The 23,515-nt window shown below is 24.2% G+C and overlaps 1 protein-coding gene across 1 annotated transcript; it reads left to right on the top strand.

Annotated features, from left to right (window-relative positions):
- The first annotated feature begins 7,876 nt into the window (after nt 1–7,876).
- Nucleotides 7,877–22,642, top strand: LOC119680853. The gene is made up of 3 exons (XM_038093853.1): nt 7,877–8,132; nt 8,230–8,279; nt 21,876–22,642. Exons 2-3 carry the CDS (start codon nt 8,259–8,261, stop codon nt 22,266–22,268), a joined length of 414 nt encoding a protein of 137 aa, XP_037949781.1. The 5' UTR covers nt 7,877–8,132; nt 8,230–8,258; the 3' UTR covers nt 22,269–22,642.
- The last annotated feature ends 873 nt before the right edge of the window (nt 22,643–23,515 follow it).

Genomic DNA, 23,515 nt, shown 5'->3' with positions numbered 1-23,515 from the left:
AAATATACCAAAAAAAAAGTTCTCTATCCACTATATATTAATGAACTCTTGAAAGTAAATCAGCTTTAAATACCTTAAAGTTCTGTTTATACACAACAGTGTTGTAAAGCTAATGCTTTATGATAGAATAAAAGTAGCTCGTAAAGTCTACCATAGCATTGGTACTCTAATGAAAAGCAAGTTTCAAATAATAAATGATAATATGTACTTTTAAGACCAGAAATCATTTATGGCTATTAAAAGACTTTAAATCTAGATAATTAATGACCTTTGAAGAAAACTATTTTTCATAAATTTGAATGTGGAACATTTAACATATAACCTAGTTCCATTAACCTGTGATGATGTGACATCTATGGCCAAGTATACTTGTACAGAAACTTCGACTGCAATGAATTAGGAATAGCTTGCGCAATTTATATAAAAAGGCCTCAACTAAATTATATGGAGAGAACTTACTGACACAAGAGAAGCAGCCAACGAAAGAGAACTCAAATAAAATCTGAGGCAGTAATAACTTACACGTGATTTCTGAAATATGATTCGATAATCTGAAATATAAAAAAGTCACTGTGTTATGTAGTAATAGCCCTATAACTTTTTTTTAACATTAGAAGGATTTGGTATTAAACGTGGTTACTTATTTTTTAATCTCGTGAGATATAACATACAATATGGGTATGTAGGATATGGTTAACACGTACTGTTTTGATTATATGAATTCGTCACGAAAATCATTCGATTTGTCATCATTCGCTTACTGGACTTTTCATGTAGGATTATACATACATAGGATCATGTTTATATGGAGAATTCTTAAATTCTTGAATCTTGAAATACGAACAACTGTCAAGTTAAATGAATACTCGTATTATTGTAGAGTTTATGTCAGCTATTTGACAATAAGTCATCAAAAATTACTTCAAAAGGATTTGATTATTAAACAATATTATATTATTATATGTAGTATACTTATTATTGTTACACTATTTTATCCTATTAAAAATATTTTAATGGTGTTGTTTTTGATACCTAACGGCATCAGTGGAACCAACATACTGAAATAACAATTTAATAGAAATTTTAAGATCATTTATGTTTAATTTACGTTTTACTTCTAGAACCCCAAAATGGGTATCATATCTGGTATTTATGTGTTACCCTTATTCACTATTTTAAGTACGCCCATGTAAAATTCATACCATTGTCTACGTGGTTATAACATCTTAGCCGTAACTGTTAAATAAGTATTTAAATTAATTTTAATTGGATTTATTATAATTTCGTTAAACGTTCCAAACAAGAATTTCTAGTATATCTTTAGCTATAATTAATACGTCAGACAAAAATTTTAAATCAAAACTGGTATCTGTGCAGACATTATTTGGGATAAACTAAAAAAAAAAATTAAAAAAAAAATATTTTTATTATATTTAGTTTAGAAAAGTAAAAATAACAATTAATTGATTTGTAAATAAGCTTAAGAATTTAATAACATTTAATGGAAAATATTCAACCTTGCCTTAATTAATGGAACAACAAACAGTCTTTCTTCCTTCCTCTATTTTCTAAATATTCCACATCATTTAGCATATGTAATTAGTCATCCCTGTTTTTGTTACTAAATCTTCCGTATCGAAACGGATTTATTGTTTTAGCAAATAATTTTTCGTGCGCTAATAATTTTGTTTGTGTTGTGACGTGAGATAAAATTTTTCCAATGGAATATTCGGTTTGTCGTCATCAATAAATCTAAATGTTTGTTTTGTTTATAAACAATAATTCCATTGCAAACATTGTAACTAACTAACAATAATTTAATTTCCAACCGAATGTGAAATTTAATTTTTTACATTTTCAAATTTTATTTTATTTTTATATTTTTTGGATTTATCAATTTATTGTTTTATAAAGCTTTTATTAAATATCTACAACTGGTTTCGATGATTCATGTTATCTTTAAAGTTATTCGACCAGTTATAATAAAAGATAGACCAGTTAAGAATTACTAAATTTTTTTTTCTCTAAATTTTATTCGAAACTAACATCTTATGGTTGTTGTTGTATTAATTTATTAATTAGCTTCTTTAAATTATTTAATTAAATTCAATTATTAACGAAAACAGAATATTTTATGATTTTAATATATATATACGCATATATTATATATGTATTTTTATGTAAGAATAAAAATGAAGCTTTTACATACATATGTATATTAAATTCATATACATATAACACTTGAATAGATGTAGTTTATTGCCCCGAGTTTATAGTAAAATGGATCTTCTATAACAAGTTATTTAAAAGACTTTGATAAAGATACACTTCTTCAATAAATAAAAAATGGATGTGCGAATTACATATACATATGTATATACCTGCATATATACTACATATGATGAATATAGGTGCACAATATTTATATGGTAAGGATCACAAACTAAGGCTATGTACGCGGATTTACGGTCTTTCAATAACAAAACTATAGAAGCAACAAGTAATCTGCAAATCAGACAATATACTGGTTAAACATGTCATCGTTAGGTCAACAATACATGATTGAAATTTATCCACACATAAAGTACTTAATCCAAACTATAGACTTAGAATTGTTAACGTAATATCATATAATAAAAAGGAGAGAAATAAAAAGGAAAGGAAGAAGTCTGCAGTTTGGAGTGCATGTGCCAGGACTAGAAACTAATTAAAAAAAATTTCGAATATTTCCTAAGACCATCGACGATGAGTACTTATCAATACTCGAAACAACGTTGTAGGGTTGACCAATTTTCAATAGATTAACGAAAATTTTTGTTGTCTTTTCATTCCTATTCGAACCCTTCTAACTTTTAAATAGTTTCTTTTCGTCATAAGACGCGTCAGTTTCGAAAAAAAAAAATTAACATTAAGAAAGAAGGATACTGTTTATTATGGTGTTTCTAAAATAAATAAGCACTTAATATACAACATGATCATTAACGATAGTGGATATAGCCCTTTATGGAGATATGATATTAATAAATATGAAGTAAGTTTCATCATTGTTATTGCTCATTGGTAAATTTGGATTTATAACGACCATTAAAAATCACTCATGAATTTATGGAATTAACAGAACAAAGTATATCAATAGATTATTAGTGCTCTGGAATCATGATAAAAATTTTATTTCACTAAAAGAAGTAACTCGGCGAAGGCCAGGTCGGAAATCGCTCTCATGCAAAATTAGATAATTTTAATCAATATAGTAGACTGCGTGGAAGTACATAAAAGTATATGTTTATTATCATAGGACTGTTCTTTTCAACATCTATGATATATTACAATTACCCTTAGACATTAACTTATTCATTTAAAAGTTTATTAAGTAGAAACAAATGTTTAATTTTATATAAATGTCGGCCTTTAATGTGCTTTTTGTTTTCAAAATATTTTTTCCACGACTAAATATATTTGTAGCCGATTTCGGCTATTTGTAGGAGATATCATCTACATATTTACTAAAATTAATTGCTCAAGTGCAAAAATATATAAAGTTTTAGTATTTTTATATTAGTTTTCCCTGAGATCACATTTAGGCTTAGAAAATCAAAGAAAACACAATTAAGAATTGAAGTACATTACTTAAAATTCAGTTTTTACTTAAATTCAAATTGTATTAAATATAAATGATTTAAAACAAAATCGGAACGAAAATATTTTAAATCTATTGTTAAAACCCTATAAGAAGTATCTTTAGTTTTTCTAAATAACTTAAGATTACTAAAAAATCATTCGCTTCTATTAAAACTGGATAGAGTGATGAAATTAAGTGGGTGGATAATGCACTGTACATTACACAACATAGGTAAGGGTTTATATTCTTTAATTCTGTTTATAAGAGGTGATAGTTAACGAAAGCAATTATTATCTTGTCTCAAAGATTATTTAATCTGATTTTAGATTCAGTTTTATATTGAAAAGAACTATACTGTCAATATACTGGTCAGGCGCGGCATACATTTTGAACAATATAAATAAATATAGGCATTTCCGTCTCCTCTTTAAAGAGCCTAATCCAACAAAAAAATACTAAAAAGGCAGATATAAGTTAATGAGTATTTTAATAAAACAATCTTATATAGTTGTCGTTACTTTAATAGCCCAAAAGAATCCAAGAATCAATCCACCCCTCAATAGCTGGGGCGGATTCAGAGGATGTTGGGTGTTACCTTATAGAAGAAACTTACCACATATGAAGGCAAAATTACCACAACAGAAAAAATACTTTGCTATTAAGAATTGGACTAGATTAAGTTGCTTAAAGGAAATTCCGTTGAAGTAATTACGAATAGTGCATGGAAGAAACAATGTCTACCCAGCTTTCATCAGAAAAGATTTTATCTTTTGAGAGATGTTATTTTCAAATAATTGACGAAGCTTGGTACAATTGAGCTAATATAACTTAAATGAGTATTTTATCATTCTTGACTGATTTACTAATTACAATTAAAAATAGAATGTCTAATACATAAATAATAATTTTTATTTTATTCGTACAAGCCAGCTCATAAGGTTATATTTGTTTTAATATACTTCTAGTTATAATATTAGTAATTCTTATTACTTTAAGTATAAAAATTAAAAATTCATGGAATTTTAAGCCAATTACATTTTTTTTTTGTAAAGATATAATAAATCAATTGCTTCAAGTTTTAAATTAGAAGCTTGTCACTTTTCTAAAAAATAATTATGGTACATTTTATTAAAGTTTAATGGTAATACCACGGAATTCCAGAATTAAATCAAAGTTTTAATTTGAAGCTTTTTAGTTCTTCATGTTTGAATTCCATCGTAACCAAGAGATTAAAATTTTTAATCTTGATTTTTAAATTGTAAAGGTAAGGCATAAGACGATTTGCTGAAAGAGTTCAGTAAAGTATATTTTATAAATTTATCTTTTTTCTTCACATGTCTAGTATCGATTCTAATTTAACTAATTACCTGTAGAAAGAATCTATAGTTTTATTTTTTAAATGAAACATACTATTAAAAATTCTATATCTTTTAAACAGGAATTTAGAGCATAAAGTTATATGTCTCTAAAGTAACATATATCAAAATCATTTTTGGTGGGTTGCCTTGTTTTGGCGTTGAGAGAGTTTCTCTTCCGTTCCAATAACGTGTAGGATCTGTGTTATTATCACTCATCCAGGCATAATAAGATCCAGAATTTTTTAAACTTTTAAAACTATATTTCGCGGTTGATGGAGAAGAATATTTATATTGACAATTTCCGTATTTGATATATATAACTCTTTTTTTAATCTTTTATTACATTCCAACATTCTATAAAAATTATGAAATGTAAAAAAATATGATTAAAAAAATGTTAAAAATTTTATTTCATATCAGGTATGAAATAAAAGATAATGTAATAGATTATAGCAATTAAGACTATAGAAACTTAGAGATATCCACAAAAAATTTTTCAACTTATTTTAATATTATTTCATAATAGTTATTCACTATAATAAAAAATATTTTTTCAATAAACTTTACTTAAAAATATATATTTTTAATTATTTTAAATAATAACTTCTTAATTTTAAAAAAAAATCAACAAATGAATTTGAAATCAATTTTCATGAATCTCTTGAAGTACTTTTCTTTGACACTCCACATCTCAGGTAATATTATATATAATATATACTTTTTTCTTTATGATTTTTAACGTTCCTTTGAGAGAGTAATTACTAATTGCTACTAATTGATTGAAATAAAGCTAATAATGACATAATTTAGTTTGGAAAGCTTAAACATCTTTAAAGTTAGCTATTATGTACATAATACTCTTCTTCATTTCTTCAGCAATAACATATAATTCCTTAACAACCTATTCCCTTAACAACCTATTCATGGAATATTCATTTTTCTATTCTCTATTATTTTTGAATATAAATAAGTAATAGCTTTTTAAATGTGAATTACTTATATAGGTATATTCCTGTGAATGACTACATGTAACAATATTTTGTAAGTACAAGTAGTTTTAAAACTTAAATAATAGTTAGTGTCTTAAAAAAAATTACATAATTACATAAAATTACATAAAAAAAATTACAAAAAATATATAATTTGAATAGATCAAGAAACAATTGTTTTACATTTAAATAATTACTTGTTGGGCGATTACAGACATGACTCGTCCTTGGCCGTGTCGAGTAGCCTCCATCAGCCAGCCGGATTAGTTGCTTTCTGTCGCCATTTGGTAGTACCCCCAAATCTTTGGTCACCTGGTCCTTTCACCGAAGATGCGGACGTTCTCCACCATGTTTTCCATCAACGGGTACTGAATCAAACACCTTTCTAGCCAGAGTACTTTCTTCCATTAGCACGAGATGACCAAGCCAGCGAATTTTTATACGCTTAACTACATCAATGTCGCGGTATATCGTTTTATCTAAGAAGATACTTGTTGCCAACGTATAATAGACCATAGATCTTCCGAAGAATTTTTCTCTCGAATGCTCCTAACGCCTTCTCATCACTATTGGTAATTGGCCAAGCTTCTGCACTTAAATAAAATAATTTTAATAATTTTAAATAATTTTTTTCAAGTTCGAAATATAAATATTTTAATTTAAGTGTATAATATTTATTTTGTTACTTTTTACTCTCATAAAATTTGTATACATAATACAATATATAAAATATTATTATTTATTTACGTTATCACAAAAATGAAATCTTTAGAGATATATAACTATAACACTACATTTTTATAATGAATATTTTAAAAAACAAAAATATGTGTTTTTAAGGACAGCATTTGAAAAAATATTTTAAAAATAATTTTTACAAATTAAAATTTGATTTAAAATTTTGTTTTAAATTATATGTATATTGATCCTAATCTCTGAATTTAATTTTTTATATGCGACCAATATTTGAATATAACTTATATAAGGAAAAGAGATAAAATTTTAAATATTTTGCGAATGATAAATTTTTATAGTTCAACTAGAATAAATTTCAAGGTAAAATGGTGTTAAATTTTTTATAATTCATCCACAAAGGTGTCAACACAAATTATGAAAAAAAAATATATATAAAATTTTGATCAAGCGTATTGTCAAACCTCATTAAAGATTTACTGGCACAGCGGTGATCAACGTCAATGGTTCGTTACCATAAATTGTTTTACCTTTTGTTTATATATGTAAATAAATTATTATAGTCTCTTGGTTGATATGCAAAATAATTTAAAAAATTTGCTACATTAAAACTAAGTAAAGAAACAAATTTATCTAGAATTAGCAAAGATATTACAAGTAGATGGCCCATTCAAATGGCTAATGTCTTGACTTTGTTCTGTTCATTCATAGTATTTTTGGCTATCATTAACATAATTATTTGTTATGAACATATTACATTCTTTACTTATAAATTGGCTAATATTAAAAACTTTGTTGTATCTGAAATTACCAATTAGCGTGATTAGTTTGTAGTGCGTGTATAGGTACAGATATAGCACCACTTGGCAGATACACCGTCATACGGGTACGTAGTAGCGTTGACGGTTTGCTTAGCATTCGCAAACCAGTTCGATGTTGCTGAACGAAATGTATAAAATAAAATAATAAATTTATTAAAAACAAAAAAAAAAGATATTGCCTCACAAGAAATTTTAGCAGAGACTCGATTTTTTTATATAAAAGTTAATTTGTCACTGGGATTCTTGACAGTAACGAACATATTTTTGCGCTGTAAACACCAAGTTTTTTTGAAGTTTTTTATCTAAAGCAGTGCTGAAAACATAAAAATTGTCGAAATTATATTTTTAAAAAAAATTTTTTTACTTAATATTCAAAGGAGTTTGGAAATGTGTTATAATTGATAAACATTTTATTCAAATCAAATCGAAAAATAAATATATATATAAGTAACACTCGATGTTTACGACTTAATTCAGATCTTGATTTCAAAATAAAGAGACTGCAATTGTGTGATAACGAGCTTCGCAAATAAAAAGTATAAAAGCTCAAATTGAAATAAATTTCAAAGATTCGAATTCGTTTTTTAGCTCGAAAAGTGCGATTCTGTTTACAAATCTGCGTGTTTGAGTTTCCGATTAGTCTACAAAAACAGTGAGAAGATACAACATATTTTTTAGTGCTTATTTGCTAATTTTTATAATTTTTGCGATATTTTCGTTTTGGAATAACACTTTGACGTCTCTATCAGATAATATACAAAAGGAAGGAATAGACAAAATGGCTGCTTGTAATTTGAGAGTAAGTAATTTAAAAAATATCCTTGTGAAAAATGTGTTTTGTATTCCTATACACATAGAATTTATAAACTACAACATATAATTAACATTGACATTGAACAAAGGATTAAGCCCTTACGATTTAGTCTTTAGATTATAGTAAAATAGCATAGTAAAATATTTACCGAAAATATTTGTTGTTTTGAATAGAAACAATTGTTTATAAATAAAAGTTTTAAAAACATTAATATAAAAATATTTATATAAGTAATAGCGTGACGAGTCCTTATTCATTACATGCTCAATTTAAAAGTTTTATTTCCTTTCTTTTTATTATTCTATAATAACCATTCTATAATAATATCGTAATGTGAATAATTAAAAAATCAAATAATAATTACTTTTTAATCTAAATCTTATAATAAATTGTTATTTCGACAAATATTCAATACATGTTTTTATTATTACTGGGCTTAGGTCGTTAATTTAAAAAAAGAGTAGAGGAGAACACGTGGTGAGAAATAAGTGAAAGTATTTTAAAATAATAAAATGTAGTTCAATAATGTATAATAAAAATAAAACAATAGTAACTAAGAATCAAAAAATAGTAAATAATTATTTAAAAATAAGTTTGAATAAAAAAGGATTTCGAAATTAACATTACCTGAAAACTATTTTTTAAATGTTTAATTGTTAATGGAATTATATCTTTATATTATAAATAATTATATTTTTTATTTATAATATTTAATAATATTTATAATATAATAAAAATATTATATACTATAATATATATATAAATATTTAAATATAAAATATTTTATGTATTTAAATAATATAAATTATATATATTAAATTGTATTATAAAATATTATAAATATTTTTTTTGTATCTGTACGAAATATCTCTAAGGTAATATAACTTAACTATACTTTTATAGCTATTGAAACTGTAGGTCATGTGAGTGTAGGTCAGTCTTAACTGAGTTCTTATTAAGATTTTCTACGTACTAGGCAAATAGCCACAAGGCTATTCTGTCGTACTTATTTTGCCATCTTTAATATACCAATTCTTCTCTTAAACCAATTAAAACAAATATTGTGTATATTATTTTAATACCCAATTTTTTAATGTTTCTGTTATTAAAAAAAGAAATAATTTTTTTTTATAATAACAATAGTAAAAATAAAATGATGTAGACGAGAATACTAATTAATTATTATTTGTATAATAAAAAATATATAATAAAATATAAATAGAAGAAAAACAAAAAATAAAAAAACAAGTAATAAGAGAAACATATATAAAAAATCATAAATACAAAATAGAAATGGAAAAATAAATATTATGAAAATATGAAATTATAAGAAATATATTGAAATGAAAGATATAAAATTTTTATATATATAAAAGAAAGTTTAACATTTCATTTAGTAGAATATAGTTTCTGAAGTATGATTTGTATTCTTAATTAAAATCCACAAAGTGCTATTTATTTAAATATTTATAACATATTTCATTTAATTATATGAAGCAACCACAAAAATCTAAAAAAAAAAATAAATCAATTGCTAGTTTATATATATATATATATATAATAATTGAATTTGTATTAAATCAATTTTTTTTATGTCTTATACAACAATTCATAAAAAAAATATTATTGCAGTTTAGTGGTCTTAAGTCTTATTAATAATTAATAATTGTTATAATTTATTAATTGATATAATAATATTTTAACTATTGTTAATGCAACTTCCTAATTAAAGCAATCATTTTTGAACATAAATCAATAAATTATAATAGCTTATTAATATTATTAATTTTTGTGATTAAAAAATTTGATTGTTTTGATTAATTTTTTAATTATGATTAAAATTAATTTCAATTTAATTTTTTAACACAACTATTAATTATTAATTATTTTATTCCAATATTTCGACCAATTCACCTATATATTAATAATATGTACAATTCATTTATTTAAAAAATTATTTTGTAACCAAAAATTTTAAAATACGGTTTTTTAATTTTTTTTAAGTTTTCTTTATAAAAAAATTTAAAACATAAATTTATTTAGAAATAAATACATATGTATTCCTACTTTTTGAGGATACCAAAACTTGATTTTTTTTAAATAAAACTAAGTTAATAACTTAAAGTTAATAGTACTGTTATGAAGATTAATATTATTGCTATAAGAAAGCTTTGAACTCCTTTATTTTTGAATTTTGAATTCCATGTTTAAAAATCATTCCTTTATTGCAATTATAACACTATACATAAAATTTAAATAAAGAGGTACATTTTTTGCTATAGATGATTTTGAAATTAAAGTATAGAAACATAAAATAAAATGTGTAGTATTTTGTTAAAAATATAATTAAATTATAAAAATTAATTTATTACTAATACGTTTATTAAAAAAACTAAGTACTTTTAAATTGTTCTTGAAAGATTTTTATTTTTATAATAATATATTTTTTATGTTATTCAATAAATTTAAAGTTTCTTTCAACTGTTAAAAAAGATAACTATTATTATTAAAATTTTTAAAGGCGCTAGTTTTTATAATCTTATAAGCTTAACTAAATATTTTATACATTGTAAGTTTGCTTTCTTCAAACGAAACTTTGTATTATCATTTATCGATAATGTATTAAGATAAATTTTAATTTGTTTATTTTATTCTATATTATACAAGTTCAATTAAAATACTTTTCAAAATTCATACTTGATATAATCATCATTTTTTGCAAAAATCTAAAACTTATTTATTTAATTTTTTTCAACATTCTAAATATTTTAAACTGTTTAAATTTAACTGATTGTATTGTTTCTATTAACTTTAACCGTTGTTCTTTTTTTTTTTTTAAATTATCATATAAACACCAGTTTCAAGTTGATTTTTCCTAAAAATAATTTTAAAAACAATTAAAAAATAAATAACTTATCCCGTGCATATTATATTATTCCATTATACTTAGTTATCTAGTCATTTCAAATGAAATATTAAGTTTATAATCTAATTTTATAGAAATCGAAACCTGATGATACGAATTTCAAATGTGAAACTGTCAAGAATAGAATAAAGTTGAGTACAAAAGTAACATATTTCACTTTTACTTTTTAAAAACAAATGCTATTAAAACGATTAACTGCGAAAGTATTAAATAGATGCAAATATATTCAGATTTTTAATCAAGTTTAATTAAAAAAAAACGCCATAATAAAAATTAAATACATAATAATCAAAAAAGAAGTATAAAGCGATTAGGAATAAAAATTTACATATAATTTAGTTTTTAAATATTTGATAAAAAGTTTTTATATAGAATTTAAAATTTTTTTTAAAGTTAAAAAAAAATTAATTGCCAGATCATTTCAGATTTTTATTTACTTAATTTTAAGTTATAAAGTTTGTGACCTTTTATAATATACATTGTGACCGAAAAGTTTTCGGAAATTCTCATTTAAAATTCGCGCGCTGTATATTTTTCGATATTTTAAGTTTATGTAGTTTGGCAGCACTGTCCTTAATTACTATGCCAAAAATGAGCGCGATCTGTCATGACAGTTCGTTTACGGCAGCTGTTGAAACCAGTTCACCTCAGTAGTGCGTTGCGAAAAAAACAATGGAAAAAAATATTGAACAAAGAGTTTGCATCAAATTTTGTTTTTCGAACGAAATTTCGTGTGCAGAATCGTTGCGAATGCTACAAAAGGCTTATGGGGAATCAGTTTTATCGAAAACTCAAGTTTATGAGTGGTACAAAGCCTTTCAGGACTGTCGTACGACCGTCGAAGACATGCCGCGTTCTGGACGACCTTCGACCTCTACCACCGACGAAAACATTGAAAAGGCAAAGGAAATCGTGTTCAAAAATCCTCATGTGAGTGTTAGAGAGATAGCACGAGAGCTAGGCATCGGTCGTGAGATGGCTCGTTTGATTTTGGTGGACAATTTGTGTATGCGACGTGTCAACGCCCGGCTTGTTCCGATTCACCTCAATTTGTTCAACATTATCAACGATTTTAAGGCCAAACATTCAATAAATACCATCGAACAGCCACCGTATTCACCTGATCTTGCACCGTGTGACTTTTTCCTGTTTCCCAACCTCAAATTACCACTCAGAGGAACGCGTTTTGAATCCATAGAAGACGTAAAACAGAATTCGCAGAGGGAACTCAAAGCCATACCGGAAAGCGCCTATAAAATGTTTTGATGATTGGAAGAAACGTTGGCATTTGTGTATCGCTTCTAATGGAGCATATTTGAAGGAGATAAAATAAATATTGATGAAGATTAAGAATTTTGCGTTTTATTTAAAACGCAAAGGAAACTTTTCGGTCACAATGTATACTTCGGAGGCGGATCTAAAATAGTTTAAACAATATTAAAATTATTTTTATGATGGAAAAATAATAAAAAACTTTAATAGAGTTCTGAATTTAAAATTGGATAGATAATCACTTTTGTTTTTAATGTTCCAGAATTACTTAATTTTAATTTATACTGCTTCGGATATATTCTTTTGTAAGCTATTATTACTACCTAAATTACTACTAAATTATTACTACCATTACTAATTTATTTTATTAGTAAATTAAATTAATTATACAAATACATTTTATTATATTAATATTTATAGAAAACGGATATTTAGAAATTTGTTTTAAATGAAAGAAATATTATAAAAAGACTGATCTAATCGTTATTGTTAGTAAAAAGCGGTTACGGATATTAAATATAGGTATTTCAATCCTTGACTTTCAATAGAGCGTTATAGTTAGAGACTAATATAAAATAATTATAGTTACATCATATAATTATAATTATAGTTGTATTATAAAATTATGATTAAATTATGAAATTATAATATACTAATTTAATAATTATATAATATAATCTCTAATTATAACTATATTACATTATAATATAATAAGAGTTGAACTTGTAGTAGAACTAATGTGTAAAAATAGAGATATAAGCTAATTTTAATATTTGATATTTTATTAAAAATTCTTATAACACAAATAAAACTAAATAATACTAGTAACTAAAAATATTGTAGTCCTTAAATTATGAGAAATGCTATAAGAATCGTTTTTGGTTATTATTAACAAAAATGATATAGTTAGAACTTCATTATGAACTATAATGTTATTAATATTGTATTTTTTAAACATTATAATATAGAAAATAAATCACTTTTTTACTTGAAATTAGAATTATAATTCAAAATATGGATTTTATATTTATATATATATATAAGAACGTACAGGTGTTTATTTAATCAAAAAAGTTATTCCTAATTGTTTGGTAAAATTGCATTGGCTTAGCTAAGGGGGACGTTGGATAACTGACTCTCAAAAATAAGTTATAATGGCTCTCTTGTAGCACAGAAACTGTACTATGCTGAATCGAAAAAAACTATCAATTTTTTTGGATCGGTCCCAGTTTTTTCTTGAGCAGAAATTTTGTGTTTTGTTCGGTATCAAGCATAAGTTATGTTAATATTTTATGAAGAGTTTGTACCTTTCACAAGGTGATTATATATCTTATGCAGTTATAAATTGATAAATAAAATTGATGACTAGTGTTATTATTAGGGTAAGAAATGTAATTAATAAAAGCACTTTTCTTTGATTTTTTGTTAAAAATAAATGTGAATTTATCTGATAGATATTAAACACATACAAAGATGTTTAGAACTTAAAAAATAGAGAGAGAATAAGCTAATACTTTTTCGTTTTATTAAAAAAATTTAAATTTTATAGTACCTGATGATGACTATAAATTATAGTCGAAATATCGGTAAAAATAAAAGCTTGTAAAAACAAATAAATATTTTTAAATAGTTTATTATTTAACTGTTGACCAATTATCCCGTAAAAACACAAAATTATTTAAAAAAAAAATTTTTGGGTCATTAAAACAAAAATATATAAAAAAAAATGTTAAACTACACTACTTTTAAGTGCAAACTTTTAATATTTTTTTAACAAATAGGTAATAATATATAAATATAAATAAATATATATAAATAAATTTAAAATTTATATATAAAATATTAACTTTTTATTTATTATATTTATTATATTTAGTAATGTATATGATATGACATCTTATTTTTTTATAAAACACAAATTTTTTTTATATAATAAATACCGTTTATATTATTGATTTATTTTTGTTAATAATTAAGAATATCACAAAGATTTATTTTATATATAAATATGTTTTTGATTAATATTTCATTATTTTTTTTTTTTATATTTTTAATAAACATTTTTTCCTGATATATATATATAATTTTTCTAAACCTACTATTTTTATTTTACATAGTATACATAATAATTATTGAATTATCATAATTCATCATAATTATCATCATATCATTTTGAATTGTTATATATGTATAAAAACAATAGGTGTTTTATTCTAATTTTTATATTACCGGATGGCAACATTTTTAAATGTTAAAATAAATTAAATTTTATATTTTTGAAATTCTATTATGTCATATAATATTTGTATATTATAATTTAAAATTTACTGTACCATCTACTGAATGATATTATGAAGTCACCCTGGTACCGAAGCAATACTTTTTTACTAATTTATCACATGAGTTTTTGAACATTTTCTATTCGAAATTTTATATCTATTCACTTAGTGTTAATTAATGTTAAAAAATTAAAAAAATTTGTTATTAGTTAAATGTTTTCCAGTATTATTAAGAGTTGTATGAATCAGTAGAATAGCTTCTATATCATAAATTTTGAATTTAACGTCTATAACAGAAACTGCAAGTATATATGTAAATCATAATCAAATTTTTAACATAAAATTTCTTTCATACTAATTTTTGTTGTGTATTTAAAACGTGTGTTGTTTATTAACAAAAATAATAATTTTTAAAAAATAATAAGAAATAAATTTTTAATTCAGAATACAACGGAACGGATCCAGAATCTAACAAGGTCATTTCTGTGTTATCACTTTTTTTATTATTTGCTTCAAATATAAGAAAAAAATTTGAATTTATTAAAAAAATAAAAACAAATAAAACTTGAACTTTTGTTTAAATAAAAACAATCTTTTTATATATATAATACAAATCTCAAATTAAATTTAAATAAAAAAGTTTTTATTGATTTTTTTCTGTTTGCCTATTTGGGAAGTTGTAAAAGTGTCATTACAAGTTCAAGTTTAATGTTAATGAAAATAAAATAAAAATTAAAAATTATGGAGCAAGGGTTACCGCATAAGTTTTTATGGGAACTACTTGAAACTTGTTGACATATTTAAATAAATAATTTTTTTTTTGAAGTGTAACTTCGAAGCCGATAAGCACGCATTGAAATGCAATATACAGAAGAGTGAACATTTTGGATAAAATATATAATTTTATTTATTTTTTTTGAAGTTCAAAGTTTTAAGATACAAAATTTAAAAAAAAAATTTAATCTTTATGAAAAAAAAACTTTAAATGTAGCTTGATTACATACTAAAATTATAAACGTGCATCAAGTTTCCGATAATTACGTAATTTAATTTTTTTTTTAATACATAAATACAATATGAATTGACACTTAATAATATCTCTGAAAAAGCAGTACTTGTTTTATTTAAATTTTTTTTTTTTAAATGAAACCTTTTTTCTTTTTTAAATGTTGCATTCGAAATTAATTTTTTTTGGTCTCAGTCCTCAACACCGATCTCCTTTTCCATTTAAAACTTATTACGTACATTAAAAATATGCACCATATACAATATTAATGTACTATGTATTGAATATTAATTAAAAAATATTTACTAGAAATATTTTTATTGAATGCATACCTATACGTAATATACATATATTGCGAAATAATGTTATTATAATAAATTAATTAATGCAGCTGTTTATATGAAAAGTTTTTGAAGAGGTTTTTTCAAATAGTTGTAAACTACAACAACAAAAATTTTATTTTTTATATTATTTTAATTAATTGAATTTTTGGCTGACCATACAGCTGTTTCGAGTATTGCCAAATACCCATCATCAGTGGTCTTGGAAATAATTCTTATATTTAATTATTCGTAAATAATCGAACTCATGCCCTGCCAAATGTGAAGCTCAGAATCAGCGCACCTTAACCAACTGATCCAATGCCGTACTTGACTTTTTTATGTTCGCATATATAAATTCAATGGTTAGTTTTTATATAAACAATTGCCTATTATTTTTAATATCTCTATTATTTATTATTATAACATAATTATACCAGATTTTCTACAACTTGCTTTGAATTGTTTCTGTTTTTAGCGAATTATCTAAGTTGGTTTAATATTTTACCATTTTATGAACAGATATTATTTAAGCTATTTGCGGCCTTAACTGAGTTGTCACAGATCGTTAACAGTTTTTCAGTCCTTGAAAATATCTCTTCTTAGCTTTCTACGGTCTGACGTGGCGATTATGCTTAATTTGGCTTCTATTCAGTATCTCGTGAAGTATTTCATCGTATTTTTTGGAGAGCATCTATACTATCTAATACTATTTTCGTTTCTTCAAATGAGTGTTAGTGCTGATTTAAATCCATGGTTAAAAAAGTTTTTCTGTGCTGACAAGCCTTAGAACAATCTCTGAAGGTATAACAGTGGCATCTATTTTCTAATAATTGTATTTTTGATTTCATATTATTTGATTTTTAAGTCATTTGTGGTCTTAACTATGTTGTCATAGGTCGTTCTGCGATCTGACGTGGCGATTATTCCTAATTTGGTTTGTAATAAATATCGCATAAGGTATTTTAACACATTCTTTAAAAAGCATCTGTCTTATGTAATGGTATTTTCGTTTCTTGAGTGTTGATGCTGACTTGAATCGATAGTTACTAGAGTCCTTACTTACAAATGGTTCTCAGAGTCTAAACTCTCGAGGTGTTAGGGAGGGGACTATTTTTGAATAATTGTAGTTTTGATTTTACATCATTTCTGAAAAATCAAGCTATACATTCATGTAAAAGAAGAAAGCTTTTAACATAAAAAAAAGTGAATATATTATTTAACAATTTGGAGTTATTATTTTATTTAATTGACAATATTTGATGATTTAAAAGCCTACAGATATGAGATCTCTCATTCAGACAATCAGTAACTAATTTGCAATAAATTGTAATAGGCAATATAGGTGTATAAATTAAAACTCTCCTTTTCATTCTGTTTTCAACAGAGTGGTGTTTCGAACTCCTCCTATTTTATATAAACATTTATAAATAATAAACATATTTTTTGTTTTCATTATATTTCTTCTTTCGTATAATACTTTTTCTTACTTCATATAATTTTTTATTTTTTTTATGTTATTAAATTTTATCATTTTCGGGTCTTTTAACATTAACGTACAGATCTTCAATTATTATTAAAAATTAATTATTAAAAATTAAATGTTAATAATTAATTTCTTTGTATGGATATGTTTCCTTTTATATATTTTTTTATTCTCCTTCATATACTTTTACTCTTTTTAAATGATTCATCATATTTAGTTCTTATAATGTTATCTACTTCTTCTTCTACCAGAGGAGCATAGGGTCTCCTATTATGTTATCTATACTTTGATAATTAATTATTAAAAATTACTAATTATTAATATTAAATATTATTATAAATATTATCATTATTTTTAATAATAATTTAATAGTTAAAAATTAATTATTAATTTACTTAAATGGATATCTCTTTTTTCATATATCATATGTCTTTGTCCTCATCCAGTAGTTTATTTTCATACCATATAATTTTTAACAACATAATTTTATTAAATTGTTAATTAATTTATTTATTTATTTAATAGTAATTAGGTTTCTTCCGAAAGTCTAACAAATCTATTGCAAATAGTTTCAAAGTTTTTCAAAAAAATATTGTGTAATATATTTTAATTTATTTAAATAATAAAGAGTAATAAAATTATTTTAAAAAATATTTAGAACTAGTTAAGCAATTAAATTTATATAATTTACGATTGCAAACAAAGGTGACATTTTTGGTTAATTAATCGAACCAAAAACTTAAGTGACTTCCACGTATTTTAAGTTCATAATTTATGTAAAACGTATAAATGTTATGTAAACAAAAACAAAAAAAAATATATATATAAAACAAAAGTAATTTTTTTTTCCATTTAACTTAATTGATATTTAATACGTTTGAGATTTTATGGGTATTTTTTATTTTTATTTTTGATATTTTGATTTTTAATGATTTATTTATTTATTTTTTAATTGTAACCATGAACCATAAACTAGTCAACCGGTTACATGCTCTCGATTGGCTTCAGACTTACATTAGCATTTTGTGGTCTGATGCATTTTTTTACATTTTATTATTTTAGTATATTTTGAATCATTAAAAATGCATAATTTTAATTTTTAATTGGGAATGTATATCAGTTCAATTTGTATTGACCTAGAAGTCATTAACCGATGATTGTGGAATCGTGCTCTTATTTAAAACATATAAAAAAAATGAATAATATATTTACATAAATTTTCATAAATTATATTAAATCAATTTTTAGTTAAATTTTATGTTAATAATTTTTTATTTATGAAAGTACATTTCAGTATATAACAAATTTTTTTATTTGTTATTTGATTATTATGACTAGTCTTAAGTGTGCCGACTATTTAATATATGCAACTAGATTTATGTAAAATGGCTAAGGACCTAGTAGTTAGGTTCCTTATTCTTAGTTGACTTTAAAATTAAAAAAAAAATTAGTATATAATATGTTATCAATATTATAATATATTATTTTTGACTTTCAATATTATTTATTATTACATTTGACTATTTCACTTTGTCTAGTAATAGGGACTAAAATTAACTTTAAAGATGTTAACGTGAAATGCTTTAATACAATATCTTCCCACTTTAAATATAGTCATTAACCATTAACTCTTAACAATATTTATGGAAGTTATCCAGGTTAATTGGGATTCATGCTTTAACACATATATTGATGTGCGAACTGTTTGGGTGTTTATATTAGTTAAGCGTTATAGTAAAAAATATTTCGTGGATTATTTACAGACTGTGATCTGAAATCTAACGGGGTAAATAAAATAGGAATATAACGAAAGATTTTATATATTCTTGCAAATCTGCTTACCGGAGTGGTGATGAGGCATTGGGCTGATGTTTCAATAGTAGTGTAATTTGATTAACAAACTAGGAGTTGCCAAAAAGTGTAAGAGAAAAATGCATCAATCACTTGCTATGACTAGAACTACATATAGTGTCACGTATATGTCATATCACGCTTTGTTAAGAGCAAAAGATTGAGAAGGATTCAATGTTCCCGAGACCATTTCTTTACTAATCTTCTTAACTTAACTTCTTAACTTAATCTTGAATAGCACGCGAAGTTATAATTGACATAACGATTAGTCTAGTTCGGTCTAGTCGTCGAAGTGACTTAGAGAGCACCAGAACGGACAATAGTTGTATACCACTGCAGAGTTTAACATTTTTGTTAGACTATTTTAACTTAACCTAACTTGACTTTTACTAGTTTAAATTTTTTATGTAAACCTGTAAACAAGGGGTATAAATGTAATATCCTTGTTGTCTTAACAAGTACTAGTTTCACAGAGCAGTCAAGTAAGATACTCAGTAGAGAATTTAATAAACATGTATTTATGGAACAGTCGGTCTTTGTGTGCAGTACATATTTACAGGACGTTCAATTTATAGATTTATATGAAAATGTAAATTATTTGTATACACGATTTTTTTTATTTTTGATCAATAATTTATACAGTACGACTTTTTTAATGTTTCATTTTTTCGATCAATAATTGATATAGTACAACCCCTTATTTGGATGTAATTAGAACTAAATTTTGGAAAAACTGAATTAAATGATTATTTGAAGATGCGGTTTTATATGGGTGGAATTATAGCGGTTCCTTTTATTTTATAATGTTTTATTTTTTAAATATTTTATTTTCATATACCTGACATATCTAATGAATTTTTCAAGATGCATCAACTTAGAGACATACATCAGTAAAATTAAATTTTTAATTATAGTTTCAATATTATATGTGCGTCTCCAGAAACATCCGTTTTGAATATACATTATAGAAATTTATTTTTATTTAATTTTTTTTTTATGTTGCACATATATTTTTATTATCTATATGTATAAAAGTAATGTTTGTAGTCTTCTATTACATTCTACTCATACATAATAGTTCAGGTAGAATTTATAATAGTAATATTCTTCTTCTTCTTCTAAGCTATTTACATTTACAAATTTAACTTTACACATTTTAAATAATTTAGATTATTTTAAATAAAAAAGTGTTTGGGGTTTGCTTTTTGAATAGTTGACTTTTAAGATTGACTGTATAATGATAAAGAATTTTTTCGGCCATGGTATTTTTCCTTTTATTTTCTATTATAATAGAAAATATTATAATTGAAATATATGGCCATGATCTATTATTTTTCTTTATCTCTAAATGTTTCTTTTTTCGGTTCTTGCTATATACACCTTCTTTATTACCATCCAATATTTGTAATAAATTTGTGTTGTCATTTTAACATATAGCCAGTCTCAAAAAGTAACCTTTCTTGATACTGTAAAGTAATAATTTAATAATTGTTTTAACGCCCTCATAATTTATTATTAATAAATGAAAAAAAATGAAACCAGTTAAAACGCTATTAGCTAGATTATAGCATTTAGAATTGTAATTATTTAGAATGTTTAACAAATTTTATTGAATGATTCGAATATCTTTTTTGAGGTGTGCTGGCTCATTGGCATAAAGTCAGCCGTACATAATTTAAAATAATATTCGTAAAATGCATAATACATCTAAATATTAACATATCTAGAATGGAGATGCACGTATTGTAGTTGTAAGTAATTAAAGCATTTAATTTGCATAATTTATGAAATAACAAATTCTGCATTCAAAACGTGATACCCTGAAACAATGACGACGGGCGTACCTCAAATGCTTCTGCCGAACACGTAACTTTTCTATGAATTATTAATAAAACTAATAATTTTTGTTTATCTTTATGTAAATAAGCATTTTTTTTTAATTTTTATTAAATAAACCATATGATCTCTTTTGTATTACTGGTTTTTCTGTATAATCAAAATGAATATATTTATAACTTCAAATGAAAAAAAAAATATCTATATATATATGTAAATATATATATAAGTTTTAAGTTTACTATTAAGCAAAAATAAACGTGAATTCAAAAAAAAAATTCTTTAAATAAAATTTAATTCATATGTGCATATATTTCGTTATACGTAACAAAATTTCTAGTTTTTTAGACTTATGACAATAGTTTATATAGGAATTGTTTATTAATAATTAAAACACGAAATTTGTCAAACTGATTTTAAATCCGCATTCGTCACAAAGAATCAGACGCCAAGATTTATGAAAGGCAATTAATACAATTTCGACGTAGAGACAAAAACTAGTTTTTTTTTAATTCACACAAAAATTATTTATTAATTAAATTATATTATTTAAAAAAATTTTTTTTTTCATATTTATAATAAAATAATTTTGTTTTTTTTTTCAGTACACAATGTTGGCAGTAATTTTATGTATTATGAGTGCAACTTTAATTTATGCCCAAGCTGACGGAGAAAGCCATAATTACCTGGATGTACAAACACCGAATACTTTTCAATACAATTCACCACTGCATCAACCGGACAGTTTACGTTCACGTCCCTACTTCGACTTCTTGAGTACTCTATATCGTCATGATCCTACTAAGACTTCGCTATTTAGTCCTTATGCAGTACGCACACGTCGCAGTGCGGCGGATCCTAAACATGTTGCTCTCCTCAAAGAGTTCGCTGAGAATAATAAACGTAGTAAGAGAGCCATAGTGTTCAGACCACTGTTTGTCTACAAACAGCAGGAGATCAAGAAACAGGAATATGCCAAGCGCAAGAGACGTTATTAAGTACTTAAATAATTTTTCTCAAGTTCGGCAATCTTCTCATATGACTTTTCCTTTGCATTTCATACAGAATTGCAATTTTAATCTCAATTATATTTTTTTTATTTTTAATTTTTATTATAATTATTGTTTTTCTCTTTGCTTTATCTTTGTTATATATAATTTTTAATTATATCATCACATTTGAATGAAATTCACTATAGCACATAACTTGATCTAATTTAAAAATCTAGGCTAGGAAATTGTTGTACTTTTTTTACAAATTATAAATGGACATTTTAGTTAAGTATATATCATTGTATAATATATATTTTATATATGTGTGTAAAAAGATTTGCTAATTTAAGTTAAAATATTAAATAAATAAAATGAATTTTAAAAAAAAAATTATTTAATGCTCTTTTTATTTAAGTTGAAATCAGTTAAAAAATTGAATAGAAATATTTTTATATGGTTACTATCAGACAGGTACTAGTCCACTATTAAATACGACTCAAAAATTACAGCAAAAAATAATATCATCTAGAAACAAGGGGGCGCATGGGCAGCGCTTTAGCAAATTATATGCATGATGCTGCGATGTCTTTGCTTTATTCAATAGTTTTTAGGATAAGTTTTAACCTTAGGTCGGTCAATAAAAGTTATTGATTAAGCGATGATTAATTGATTGTAGTAATTGAAATTACTGATTTCAGATTTTGAGTGTCATCCATTAAGTTGCTGATTTAGACAATGCTCAAGATTACAATATCGTAGTCGTTCCATGCTTCTAGCTCTACGTTTATACGAGTTTTGATTTCAAATTAATGAAGAATGATATACCGGAAGTCGAAATGTGGAATTTCTAGTCCACTATACAAACCTTGCTACAACCTGAAAAGTTTTAGAAAATGAATGTATATCCAACCGGTCCAGACTGTTACCGAAATTCTTGATAACTGTCTTGAATACTTTACTACGAAAGTGCAATGATCGACCAGCATATTTAATTCCCTGATACGAGATCCTGATTGTATACGTCAGAACTTTAATATTATTATTAGTTCTTATATCTTCATATATAGGAACGAAAAGTTGGTGATTATATAAAGATATCAATATTGATAGCGTGTCACTTTACAGTAACTTATTTGCCAGTTACTTATATCCGCTAAGAAAAACTTTATCGCTAAAGAAGACTTAGTGCCTTGAATCACGGTATTTTATGGATAAGTTATATGTGTTGGAAAAGAGTACTGCTAAATGAGGAT

This window comes from Teleopsis dalmanni, chromosome 2 (assembly GCF_002237135.1).
Source record: "Teleopsis dalmanni isolate 2A chromosome 2, ASM223713v2, whole genome shotgun sequence".
Lineage (NCBI taxonomy): Eukaryota > Metazoa > Arthropoda > Insecta > Diptera > Diopsidae > Teleopsis > Teleopsis dalmanni.
The sequence above is the reverse complement of the archived record's forward strand: the minus strand, read 5'-3'. Positions and strand labels throughout refer to the sequence as shown.

Bases quoted from the DNA above. Each gene is read 5' to 3' on its own strand.
- LOC119680853 (XM_038093853.1), top strand. From the start codon at position 8,259: ATGGCTGCTTGTAATTTGAGA. The intron at 8,280-21,875 runs GTAAGTAATTTA...TTTTTTTTTCAG, and splicing joins TGGCTGCTTGTAATTTGAGA to TACACAATGTTGGCAGTAAT.